The sequence below is a fragment of the Carcharhinus amblyrhynchos genome, chromosome 30, assembly GCF_965287045.1.
Source record: "Carcharhinus amblyrhynchos chromosome 30, sCarAmb.v2.hapA, whole genome shotgun sequence".
NCBI classification, from domain to species: Eukaryota; Metazoa; Chordata; class Chondrichthyes; order Carcharhiniformes; family Carcharhinidae; genus Carcharhinus; species Carcharhinus amblyrhynchos.
The window spans coordinates 15,334,575-15,348,671 of NC_137353.1; the positions used below are offsets into that span (position 1 = coordinate 15,334,575).

At 41.9% G+C, this 14,097-nt stretch overlaps 1 protein-coding gene across 1 annotated transcript; it reads left to right on the forward strand.

The window, feature by feature from the left end:
* The first annotated feature begins 3,815 nt into the window (after positions 1-3,815).
* Positions 3,816-13,064, forward strand: icmt (isoprenylcysteine carboxyl methyltransferase). Its single transcript, XM_080215411.1, has 5 exons — positions 3,816-4,157; positions 8,281-8,369; positions 8,893-9,062; positions 10,399-10,616; positions 11,477-13,064. The coding sequence occupies exons 1-5, from the start codon at positions 3,816-3,818 to the stop codon at positions 11,657-11,659; spliced, it is 1,002 nt and encodes a 333-aa protein (XP_080071537.1). The 3' UTR covers positions 11,660-13,064.
* Positions 13,065-14,097: the final 1,033 nt, after the last annotated feature.

Here is a 14,097-nt window from a genome sequence, read left to right on the forward strand (position 1 = left end):
GTCATGTGCCGGACCCCGAGATCCCGTGCGCCATCTTGAAGCGGTTCAATCCGTAACCATGGAAACGCCGCATCTGACTGAAGAAGGTCTCCATCCTTGCCTTGGCAATCAGAAAGTCAATACCATGCATTTCGACGCGTTAGCAATGGGTTTCAACTAATTGGATTTAATCATAGAATCCCTACAGTGCAGAAGGAGACCAGAAGGAAGCTAAAAGGTAATTTGGTATGTCTACTGCAACTCGCCAATGTTCATAGATGCACTATGGAAAGCATTCTTTCAGATTGTATCACTGCTTAGTATGGCTCCTGCTCTGACCCAGTAAGAAGTCTCAGAACACCAGGTTAAATTTAAATAAACCTGTTGAACTTTAACCTGGTGTCATGAGACTTCTTACTGTGTTTACCCCAGTCTAATGCCAACAGCTCCACATCCTGCTCTGACCAACAGCTCAATAAACTACAAAGCATTGTGAATGTAGTCTAGCCCATTGCGCAAACCAGCATCCCATCCATTCACTCCTTTGACACTTCCCGCTGCCTCAAAAAAGCAGCTATCATAATCAAGGACCCCATGCACCCTGGACATACTCCATTCCACCTTCTTCTGTCGGGAAAAAGATACAAAACTCTGAGGTCATGTACTAGCCGACTGAAAAACAGCTTTTTCCCTGCTGCCATCAGATTTTTGATGGACCAACCTCACATTAAGTTGACCTTTGGAATTCAGAAGAATGAGGGGAGATCTTATAGAAACATATAAAATTATGAAGGGAATAGATAAGATAGAAGCAGGGAAGTTGTTTCCACTGGTGGATGAAACTAGAACTTGGGGGCATAGCCTCAAAATAAGGGGGAGCAGATTAAGGACTGAGTTGAGGAAGAACTTCTTCACACAATGGGTTGTGAATCTGTGGAATTCCCTGCCCAGTGAAGCAGTTGAGACTACCTCATTGAATGTTTTTAAGGCAAGGACAGATAAATTTTTGAATAGTAAAGGAATTAAGGGTTATGATGAGCAGGCAGATAAGTGGAACTGAGTCCATGAAAAGATCAGCCATGGTCTTACTGATTGGCGGAGCATGCTCGAGGGACCAGATGGCCTACTCCTGCTCCTAGTTCTTATGTTCTTTCTCGACACCCTAGCCATGACTGTAACACTACATTCTGCACCCTTTCCTTGTCTTTTCTATGAATAGTATTCTTTATCTGTATAGTGAGCAAGAAACAATACTTTTCACTGTGTACTAATACATGTGACAATAATAAATCATTTAGCCCATCGGGTCTGCATGAACAATCCCATCCAGATCCTATTCCCGTAGCCTCATTGTAATTACCCTGCTAATTCTCCTAGCCTACGCACCTATGAACGCTAAGGGATAATTTAGCATGGCTAATCCAGCTAACTTGCACAACTTTGGACTTTGGGAGGAAACTAAAGCAGATATAGGAGAATATTCAAACTCAGCACAGACAGTCATCCGAGGCTGGAATTGAACTTGGATCCCTGGTGCTGATATGCTGACCAATGTGCCACCACCATGCTGCCCGTAATCTCAGTCCCCTGTGGCTCAACTCACAGCCCACTGGGGGTTGTACACTTAAGCATTATCACTGGGTTTCTATGTAGTAAATTGGCAGTTCTTATCTCTTCGTGAAAATGGCTGCATCCTGGAAGGAAACAAGAATAATCCTATGATTCTTCAGTCAATCATCAGAGAAAAACATTGCCTTCCCTAGCACCCCTCAAATCCCTCTTAACATGTTCAAGGTGACATATTTAAAGTAAAAACCCAATCTACAAATTTAAAATTGCTGCTCAATACTTTTCTGCCACCTCTGAAACCTACCACTTTATGTGAATTAACAATGTTCTTCAGCATTGAAAGAATGAAAGACTTGCATTTAGATAACACCTATGACCTCAGAATGCTTTAGTTACCAGTACTTCTAAAGTATAGTCACATGTAATATCTGAAATATGGCAACCAATTTACACACTTCAAGCTCCCACTCCCTCCAGATAGACATTCATAATGATCAGATAATCTGTTTTGCTAATGTTTGGAGATGAATAAATATTAGCTAGGACATCATGGAAAACTCCCCTGCACTTCATCAAAATAATGCAATGAAACCTTTTATGTTCATCTGATAGGACAAACAGGGTCTGGGTTCATCATCATAAAAATGACAGCATTTCTAACAGTGGAGCACTCCCTCGGTGCAACAAGTATTAGCCTTGATTACATGTTGAAATCCCTGTAACACAAACCCACACCAACCAACTAAACTGGGCCACAGTTAACAGACAGACCTCATTTAATGTTGATCACTTAAAACAGAGATGAGAAGGAATTATTTTTCTCAGAGAATAGTGAATTTGTGGAATTCTTTACTGTAGAGGGCTTTGGGTGGGTTGTTAAGTACGCTGAAGATAGATTTTTAATCAGTAAGAGAATCAGGGGTTTTGGGGATAAGGCGGGAAAGCGGAGTAGAAGATTATATCAGGTCAGTCATGATCTCATTGAATGGTGGAGCAGATTTGATGGGCTGAATGGCCTACTTCTCCTATATCTCATGATCATCTCTGCCCATTGAAGTGGTGGAGGCTACCTCGCTAAATATTTTTAAGACGCGGGTTGATGGGTTTTTGATAAGAGAGGGGATTAAGGGTTATGGGGAGAGGGCGGGAATGTGGAACTAAGCCACGACAGATCAGCCATGATCTTATTGAATGGCGGGGCAGGCTCGAAGGGCTAGTTGGCCTACTCCTGTTCCTATTTCTTATGTTCTTATTATCATACGTTATTCTTTTGTTTAGAGTGATAACTGACTCAGCCCTAACAGCAGTGTTTCCCAAACTATTTTCAAAGAGCCCAGTGTATATTGCCCAATCTGATTTTAGGATTGTCAGTGCCCAGTGTTCACTATCAGATTGTGTGTCATGCCCACTGTTCATTATAGGTGTTTCTATGCCCAGTGTACACTATAGGGGTGTCAATGCCCAGTGTTAATATAGGATTGTCAGTGTTTAGTGTACCCTATAGTATTGTCAGTGCCCAGTGTCCCCTGTGGATTGACAGTGCCCAGTGTTCACTATAAAAGTGTCAATGCCTAGTGTTAATATAGGATTGTCAGTGCCCAGTGTTCACTGTAGGGATGTCAATGTCCAGTGTTAATATAGATTGTCAGTGTCTGGTGTTCCTTATATTGTCAGTGCCCAGTGTTCATTATAGGGAGTCAGTGTTCACTATACAGTATTGTCAATGCCCAGTGTACAATATAGAGGTGTCAGTGCCCAGTCTTCTGTATCAGGGTGTCAGTGTTCACTATAGTATTGTCAATGCCCAGTGTTCACTGTACCAGCTATTCCGGCTAGACACATTACAGCCTTTCAGTTTCAACATCAAATTCAACAACTTCAAATGATTAGCTCTACCCCACCTTGACCCCGTTGTTTTAATTTTTAACTGTTCTCTATCTTTTATTGCTTCATTGTCTTTAGTTTTATTTCCCTATTTTATCCCCCTTTCCTTTTCTCTCCTTTCTCCCTCTTTTTCTCAATTTTACCTCTCTCCCACCTATTCCCCCCTCTCCCCTCACATCGCCATCTGTCTCAGCTTACTCTCTGGTTTCAGATTCTCTGCCGTTTAGCCATTCACATCTTTTATTCTCTCCAATAGACTACCATTAGCAGCCTCTCCCTTGTTTTTGTGGCTCTGATTCATATTTCATTCCCTCACGCAATAGTATAAATATTTCCCAATTTCTATGCCTTTTAGCTTTGACAGCTCTTTTCTCTCCTTACAGATGCTGCCAGACCCGCTGAGATTTTCCAGCACCTTGGCTTCCTCTTCAGCATCGTTCCCTGTAGGAGGGAGAGAGTGTTCTGCGGCTGCGCGGAATGGTCGGGTGGCGGTCTCGCGGTGCTTGGTGCCAGCTCTCGCGATAGCGAGCTGGGTGATGGCGGGAGGCCGGCTGGTGGCCGAAGGCCGCCTAAGCGCCGGCTGCTTCGCGCTGGGTGTCTCCGTCGTCTTGGTGCCGGGGCTCAGTGGAGTCCAGTCTGGCTTCCTCATCCGTGCACTGCTCGGCACCTATCTGGCTATCATGAACGCCTTGCTGCTGCTGCTGTACCGGGGTCTCCATTACCAGGTAAGCAGCTGGGGGAGGAGACAAGCTTCATAGCGGGGGGTGGAGGCAAGGGGGAATCTCCACTCTTTGCTCAATGAGTACCCGGCTGAGAGGGGCTTTCCCGGGCGATCAAAGGGACATTGGGCCGCTGTTATCGGCTCAGTTGCAGTGCAACGCCCTCTCCTGGATCCTGGCCGGGTTGGGGGCAGGACGAACCGCGAAGCCACTTGTGGTTGAATAGTTTATTCGTGTTGATCTGTCACCTGGTGCCGGTTGTTTATGTTTTCTCCTCTAGACAATCTTAGTTTTAACTTAGATAATCTATTTGCCGCGCAAAGTATTAAGCTATTCCAAATTTGAGGTCAGTAAATCTCCAGAAGCAGCATTTACCTTCTCGTATCTCGTACAAGGAGGCATCAGATTGCCCAGGGAAGAATGTTGACCATGACACTTGCTGCTTTTCTCTAGAATGCCGAGGAATTTTAAGATCCAAGGTAAACAGTGCTGTCAATTTAATGTCTCAGCCCAAAGGGTGGTATATTAGTTCAGAAACTATGATCCATGATAAACTCTCAAAATTTTTTTTTAATACATTTATGGGCTGTAGGTGTTGCTGGTTTTGCCAGCATTTATTTTTAAAATTTTTTTAGTCCAATTCAATCAAATCAAGTCCAATTCAGAGTCTCAACAAGTGAGACATTCCCAATTCAAGCTGACAAGACAGGGTCTCACCTCCCATCTTGGGCTTGATCTACATGACCCAAGCTGGTTGGAGCAGGCAATGTAACCTAATGACTTCACCCAAGCACAGCATGTCAATACGACACTTGATCTTAGCCAAAAGGCCAAGAAGCCAGCATTTATTGCCCATCCCAAATTGTCCTTGAACTGATGGTTTGTTTTGCATGGCCATTTCAAAGAGCAATTAAGAGTCAACCACATTGTAGTGGATGTGGAATCACATGTAGGCCAGACCAGGTTTCCTTCCCTTAAGGACCTAGTGGAGCAGGTGGGATTTTACAACAATTGACAATGGTTTTGTGACCTTCTTTGGACTTTTAATTCCTGATTTTTTTTTTGCGGAATTCATATTTCACCATCTGCTGTGGTGGAATGTGTTAAAAATATCCTGAGGCGTTTCACAAGAACGTTATCAACTAAAATTTGACGGAGTCACATGAGATTCATACAGATGAACAAAAGCTTGGTCAAAGAGGTACCCTAAGAAGCATCCTACAAGAGACTGAGATGGAAAAGCTTGGGCAATGCACTCTGAATTTAGACTGGTGCAAAGGTTGGCAATTAAGGACGATGATACATGTGAATTCTGCTGTTGTTATGAACAGAATTAATCTAGTTTTAAGGTAAATCAGATCATTAGGATAAGGAGTCATAAATTTCAAATTGTGAACAGTAAATTTAAGGTAGATCCTGGGCCAAAACTACTTATTTGAAAGCAGATAATAGCACCGAAACATCAGTCAGCTCAGTCTTTATGAACTTGTGCCTGCCTTATTTTTTTTATTCGTTTGTGGGACATGGGTGTCGCTGGCTGGCCAGCATTTATTGCCCGTCCCTAGTTGCCCTTGAGAAGGTGATGGTGAGCCGCCTTCTTGAATCACTGCAGTCTGTGTGCTGTGAGTTGATCCACAATGCCCTTGGGGAGGGAATTCCAAGATTTTGACCGAGCAACTGCGAAGAAATGGCGATATATTGCCAAGTCAGGATGTTTAGTGGCTTCAAGAGGAACTCGCAGGTGGTGGTGTTCCCGTTTAGCTGCTGCCCTTGTCCTTCTAGATGGAAATGGCTATGGGTATGAAAGGTGCTATCGATGGATCTTTGGGGAATTTCTGCAGTGCACCTTGTAGACAGTATATACTGCTACCACTGAGTGTTCATAGTGGAGGGATTGAATGTGGTGCCAATCAAGCGGGCTGCTTTGTCCTGAACGATATCGAGCTTCTTGAGTTTTGGAGCTGCACCCATCCAGGCAAGTGGGGGGGCATTCCATCACACGCCGCAGTATTTCTAGCCTCCGACCTGCTCTTGTAGCCACTGTGTTTATGTGGTGAATCCAAGTGAGTTTCTGGTCAACAAGGATGTTGCCAGTGGGAGGATTCAGTATGGTAACACCATTGAATGTCATGGGGCAGTGGTTAGATTCTCTTATTGGTGATGGTCATTGCCTGGCATTTGTGTGGCACAAATGTTACTTGCCACTTGTCAGCCCAAGCCTGGATATTGTCCAGATCTTGTTGTATCTTTATCTTTTTCCATCAACCGCTTGTTTTGAATGTTATCCTGGCATCTTCCTCAGCCATTAACTCTGGTTGCGCATTCTAAGATCTCTTGTATGTGTGTTTTTTGAAAACTTCTGCTAATCATAAATTTCTTATGCATAATCCTCTTCTTGACACATCAATCACTGGGACAGTCTGCCCCTGTCAACTTTGTCCCATTCCTCCATTTTAAACACCTCTAACATTACCCTATAATATCCTTTATTCTAACAAAATAAGCCCCTTTTTTATGTCTGTCTTCCTATTTTTACATAAAATTACATAGAAGCTATAGTGCAGAAACAGGCCATTTGAACGAATTTATCTAAGTTGGTCCATGTTGAATGTTGTGCCTAATCTCACTTTATCCTCCAGTAACACAGTATCCTGTTCCACCAGGGCCTCAACTGCAAATGGACAATTCTCAATCACTAGTATATTTGAAGATTACTATTCTTTTGAAAGGCACCGTTTCCTCGTTTCCCTCCTTGTATCCCATATCATTTAACGTTTTATTTATTTTTTAATATTCACTTGTTTTAAGATTAGTTTATTTCTAACCTATTTATATATTTTAGGTGTTGTGGTTTTGATGTTTTTATGGTATACGCCTATTCGCCTTTTTAAAAAAAAGTGATGGTTGATTTTCAAATCCTGCATGCTCATTTGCTGCCCACCTCATTCACGTTCCTAAAACCTACCTTATTCTCTTGGTGCTCTTGATTCTGTGCTGTTTGTTCATTCGTATTATGTTGCTGAGTTATTCGCCCACACTTAACACATCAACCTGATCTAGTTTGTTATTTTTAACAAGTCCTAGCAACACTTCTCCCTCTCGACATGCAAACATTTTTTGTGGGAGTTCTGCTACCATTGTAGAAATTCTTTTCACCATTTATTTTCACCCAAATCCAATCGATGAATGGATTATTGAAGCCTACGATAATTTTATTCTTCCAAGTTGTCTATCTGTTCACCAGTGTTGTCATCTATTTCCCTCCCACAGAGGGTCTGTAGTGCAAACCTGTCAATGTAACAGTCCCTTTTTTATCTTTGATCCTGTCTGAAGCCAGTGTTTGCATATATTAGTCTGCTGTACATCCTGTATTCCCACCTACACCAATATTTCACACTTCTCCATTTGCATTTGTTCTAAATGTAACCTGTGTTTCTTTCACTCCCTTCCTAGTTTAAATGACTCTTCATTTCCTGTTTATCCATTTCCCATTCCATAGGCTATTCTGAACAGGAATACAACCAATCATATCCCATCTTCCCCAGAACCAGCATCAGTGCTCCATAAATTGGAAACCCTTCACTTGACATCACACTTTAGCCAAGTGTTAAGGTCACTAATCTTCCTACTCTTTCCATTTCCAGCAGATGGCAGGGAACAGAATCTGGAGATTACCAATCCTGAAGTCCTGCTTGTGACCTGATTTCTAACCCTAGACTCTTTTTTTTTGCAGAATCGCAGGCTTTTTCTTATCTATGTTGCTGGTTTCGCTGATTGCCTGCTGCTTTTCTCTTTCCAAAATACCTCTGGTCTTTCTGAGTTATCTCTTGAAACTTGGGAGGCAACAAAAGCTTATTCCTAACTTCCTCCCTGTCCAGTTCCTTCTACAAAGTGGCTGGAATAGCCCACCAAATGAGGCAATCAAGTCAGATATGCGGGTATTCAAAATGCTGATGAATGTGTTGGGTGAGCTGGGGGACCAGGAGGTTTAACTCTGAGTTACATTACTTTTCTCATTTTTATTTTTAACTATACTGGTTCCTTCTAACTGCTCTGTTTGAGCTCTTATTGAGTCATTTGTCGAGGCTGTTTCTCAAATATATTTCTTACTCTTACTGTTTGCCTCTAGGTCGCCGTGAGGGCCTGTTTCCTCGGCTTTGTTTGTGGCTGCGGTTTATTACTAAGTTTTGGAGGATCGTCATGGAAACACTTTGGCTGGTAAGCTGGCTGTCAGAATAAACTTGTTCGTTGTCATCATGTATTCAATTTACTCACTGGTTTAAAACTTAATTCTCTAATACTAATGCCTGCTAATCCTTCCAGTCATTTTATCCCGCTAAAACAAATATGGCTGATCAACACCAGCTGAGAGAAATGTTATGGAAGACTTGCTAATAGATACATACTTTAAAGAGATGTACCGATGTGACTAATCACTTAACAGCTATTCTCCCAAAGTATTCATGTTTTGTGTCTTTCTTTCTTCAACAAAAATAACTCCCCCACAACCATTTGCTGCAAAAATTAAAAAGGAGCCATACAGTCAGTGATCTCCTGGCACCCAGACAGATTACAAAAGTGTTGTAGCATTGGAAGAGTAATTACCATCTTGGTACTTCCCCTTTGACTAGTTGCCTCAGATAATGACCGTATTCCCTGCGATGACTTCTCTGTTTATTAGTTGGCACAAAGAGTCTTGAATTTTAGAGTAATATTGCCCATTTCTGTTATTTTTTCATAGGTATTTGTGCTCTCTAAGTTTTTTCCATTATTCAGAATACCTGGTGACCGCTGTTATCAATCCCAAGTCCCTCACTCTGGACTCCTTCCTGTTAAATCATAGCGTGGAATACAAGCTTGCAGCCATGTCATCCTGGGTGGAATTCACGATTGAGAAATTTCTCTTTCCAGGTGTGTGAACATATAGCATTGTTTAGTTCTTGGGTTTATAAGGTGTGATGTCATGTTTGATAGAGACTAATCCTGTAACTCCTGTCTGCATAGAGCTCTGCATCCCCTCCAGCAAAGGGCGCACGTGGGTAGGTGACAATTCAAATCATAGAATGGTTACAGCAAGGAGGAGGCTATTTGGCCCATTAATTCCATGCTGTATGAGCAATCCAACTGACCCTATTACCCCACCCTGTTCTCATGTTTCCGCATTATTATTTTGTTCAAGAATTTGATTCACTTTTGAACGCTGAGATTGAATCTGTCTCCAACTTGCACTCAGACAGTGTATTCCAAATTGTAGTCATTCACTGTGTGTAAAGGTTTTTCTTGATGTAGCCTTTGGCTCTTCTCTACCATTCACCTAATATTAATGTTCTCTTATTTTTGACCCTTCTGCTGAAGGGAATGATTTCCGTCTACACCCTCGAGATCCTTCACCATTTCAAACATCTTTATTAAATCTTCTCAAGTCTAAGAAAACAGCTCCAGCTTCTCCAATCTATCCACGTGACTGAAGCTCTCACCTGTAGAACCATTCTCATAAATTTACTCTGGACCCTCTCTAAAGTCTTCACATTCTTCTGAAACTGTGGTTCTCTAATGGGACATAGTACTCAGTTGAAGGTGTTTTATGAATGATAATCATGAATCAGTGATGTTTTACAAATGTTAATCTTAGCTTTCTTGATTTTGTATTCTATATGCCATTATTTATAAAGCCTGGCATTCGTGTGTATTTTTAACTGCTTTCTCAACTGGTCCTGCCACTTTCAATAATTTGGACATGTACACTGTCAGACCCCCCCCCCCAACCTGCTCCTGTACCTACTTTAAAATTGTACCCTTTGATACATGTTGCCTCTGCCCTTTCTTCCTACCAAAATATATTACTTTGCACTTCTCTACCTTTCATTTCATCTGCCACATATTTGCCCATTCCAGCAGCCTCCCTGGCCTCTTGAAGAATGTCATCATCCTTTTCATTGTTGACTGATCTTTAAGGAATAATTGGCACATATTTTGAAATTGTGCCCTGTAGACCCAGGTCTAAATCATTAATGCATATCAAGAAGTGGTCCCAGTACTGATCCCTAGTGAATTACACTATACCTCCATCCAACCTGAAAAGCAAGCATTCGCCAATATCCTTTGCTGTCCTTTAGCTAATTTCTATCCGTGCTGTGACTGCCCTTTTTATTCTATGGGCTTTAACTTTGCTGACAAGCCTGTTATGTGACTCACTGTTCAATTTTAATGATCAGATTAAAAAAGTAGTTTTGCTTTTCACTTGAAGGCCTGAAGCAGATCACGTGGCTCAGTTTCTTCGGTTTGTTGATGGTCCTGGTTGGAGAGTCCCTGCGCAAGGCAGCCATGCTGACCGCCGGGTCAAACTTCAATCATATTGTACAGAACGAGAAGGCTGAGTCCCACAGGCTTGTCACCACTGGGGTCTACTCTTGGTCCAGGCATCCCTCCTATGTGGGATGGTTTTACTGGAGTATCGGCACTCAGGTAGGTTCATTGTTGGCTTCTGAGTATCAATAACCTCCGTGTGCCATCGAGAGCAGGTGTGCTACTCCTTGTGCCACTAACATTACATAATGCAGTCATGGTGGGTCCCACACTTCTGAAATGTAGACCAACTTTTTGTGGGGACAGAGAACTGAAAGTTAAGGCATGGGAAAGCAAACCTCTTTCCTTTGGCTTCCAAAAAGTGCAGTGAGAAAGAGCATGGCTGAAAGGTCATGTGTATTTGTTATACTTCTGAAGCCCTTAGTGCTGAAGATGATTAGGTTCTATGATTCGGAAGAGTTCTTGTACTCAGTGAAAAGGATCTGCAATGATCTGAATTCAAATGATTAGTTTATTTCTAGAGGTTGATTGCCACATTAAATAAGGATGTGTGGATCGGGCAAACTTTAGGGGTTGGTGCTCTGTAAATATTAATTCCACAACACCAGTGTCACTCCTTCAGGTTAGTGAAGAAAGAGTGACCCTGACACACAGGGCAGGGTAGGTGTAGGAGGATGCAGCGGCGCGGGCTCGTTGGGCTGAAGGGCCCGTTTCCCGTGCTGGGTTGTTCTTTGTTCTTTGTTTTGTTACAAGCTTGTGCTACCAAATAATCCTGTTGGATTTTAACTCGGTGTTGTGAGACTATTTACTGTGCTTAGCCCAGTCCAACGCTGGCACCTCCACATCAACATTAATTCCACCAGAGACTGACTGGCACTAGATCAGCACAACTGATTACAATTAGAACACAATTATAGCTTTTCTTTCCTCCCTGCTACAAAGTTGAATTGTGCTTGAAGATGAAATTGTAACAACCATTGTCCAAGAAATGAACTAATTGTTGCCCCTTTCTCTTTCAGGTAATTTTGTGTAATCCCATCTGCATTGTAGGATACACCCTGGCTTCATGGCGTTTCTTCCGCGAGCGCATCGAGGAAGAGGAGATTACTCTAATTCAGTTTTTTGGCGAAGACTATGAGCAATACAAGAAGCAGATTCCAACACGGCTTCCTTTCATCAAAGGCGCCAAATTAGAGCCATGAAGTGAGAAGAGGCGGGAAGTGAGAAATGCATAATCAAACAGACCATGACGACATGGGCTACCGTTTAGTCCTTAGCACCTGACTATTGTTTGATTTCAGCTTTGAAAAGAATTCCACGGCTGTTGCTGTCGAGAATATGTTAGCTAGCTTCAGTCTGTTAGAGCAAGGATGCAGTGCTGCAGAGGGCTTATCTGTGCAGGGGTGCTGTTTTGTGGATGGTGGGGATCTGGAAACACAGTGCAAATTGTAAAGGCCACTTGCTGCAGCCATTGCTTTGACAAAGCCATTCGTTATAAACTTGGTACTTCACCTAATGACTGTTCATTTTTGACCAAAAATAAAGTCCGCGGAGGACTGCTTTATACTGTGTAGGGATGCCGCAGTATTGCAATATACCAACATATTGTATCAGGAAAGTAATTTCCATAATTATCATTCTCTTACTGTAAATGGAGGATAATCATGGTTTGTAGACAATAAGTATAACTGCTTTTTATTTTATCTGGACCAAAATTTGCTGCGTCTTATTCAGAAAGATGCTAAAATTAGTAATATTTTACATTGAGCTTTTATATATAAAAAAACTCAAAACCAGTCTTTCACCTTTGGGTTCCAGTTACTACATCCAGCCAGATTGATGGAATGAAAGTTTCCTCTACCAAGGACCTATCCTGTTTCCTGTACATGAGGACCCATCATAAAATGTGTTTTGCCTGGGCACGGGCCCATTTCTCAAAACCTACAACATTTTGGATGAATTGACAATTACTTTGGCATTTTCACTGAAGAGAAATGAGCTGGGGATTAGTTGTATTAGTACAATCAAGAGTGCCCTGAAGTTAGAGCTGGGGCACATCATTGGGATGGCGTAAAGGGAGCTTTATCTATCAAGTGCTTTACAAGCCCAGGGAGTGTTTTGGTGGGCGGTGTAGAAGGAGCTCTGCTCCGCATCTTAACCTGACTTGGGACAGCTACAAACTGATACTGGGTGCCTGAAATGAAAGTGTCCCCTTCCTCAGCAATGATATCCCTCACTTTTAATGAGGAAAATGTATGCAGAAAATGGCTACATTTTATTGAGTACAATTTATTACCTCTGCACAGTTGAGGGAGAAGGAAGGGTAAAGCATAATTTACTTAAAAATAAAAAGTAAAAACTGTGAATGCTGGAAATCTGAAATAAAAATGGGTGCTTACCTGAAATATGAAGCTGTCCTTCCTGTTTTGCATGCTGACTGATTCACTGTGCTTTCCAGCATTTTCTAGTTTTTGTAGCACATTTGATTCTGACCTTAGCTCTGAGTTACTATTCGAGCGTGTGGAGAATTCATGGAGATGTTTATATCAAGGTTTCCTTTTGGAATCTACCAGAAAAGATCTTTCAAATTAAAGAAGCACCATCCACCATTTTGAAGTTATCTGATTTTTATCTCAATTTTTCCTGTACTCTTCTATGAATCCACATTTCTTGGGCCAAACAATGTGCAAACCGCTAGTGATTATTGATCCAATCCCAATGCAGAGTCGATCTGTCCCCCACATTTTGGACCATTGATAGATAGCAACTTGCTTTTAAAACGTGTGTTAAATGTAGAAAAACACTTCTACTTCATAGAAATGTAATCCGACAAAAATAGATGCCAAGCCAAAGATGATATTTGGGAAGGAGGGTGCAACCAATAGCCCGGACAAAGAGATGAGAAAAATTAGCAGGGCTATGTGGAAGGAGTAGGGGCAAAAGATGAATTTTTAACTTGCTGGAGAGCTACAATGGGTGGAATCACCATATTTTTGCTGGAGGATTAAATGATTTTGAGAGAGTGCTTAGAGGGGATCAGGAAGTGAGGGCACAGCCGCTGGAGCTGGGGTCAGGAAGAAAGTGTACAAGAATGATCAGAGTGCCGGAGTGTTCTTTGGGAGCTTGTAGGAATGGATCAAGTTACTTACTAATGCTAGGGATTTTGAGATTAGGAATTGTGTTATTGTGCAACATGAATGCTTGTTCAGACAGTGGCTGCTATCTAATGGGATGTATCAGATAGCGGAGATGAATGAAAAACAGATCTCAAGACTTTGCTTAAGACCTTGTGACAAAATTAACATTGGTGAATATATGCAAATATTTAGACAGGCCAGTTTTTTGAGAGTTATTTTGATAGCTGTGCCATCCTGGCTACCATTAATGTGAAAGGATTAACTTCTACAGTATGAGATTAAAACTCCGATGAGTAATTTGACCTTGGTAGAAGTGAAATTATGTGCTGCTGTCTTCAGTGCTGCTGGATTGGGGGGTGGGGGGATTTTAGTGTTTTTGTTCCTAGTTGCTATCCTTTGATTCTCTAAATAAAAGTATATGCAGATAAATGTCAGCTGTGATGCTATCCATGGTAAAGTTGTTCGCCAGTGTTCAATAACGTAGGCTGAGGTGTGGAATGACC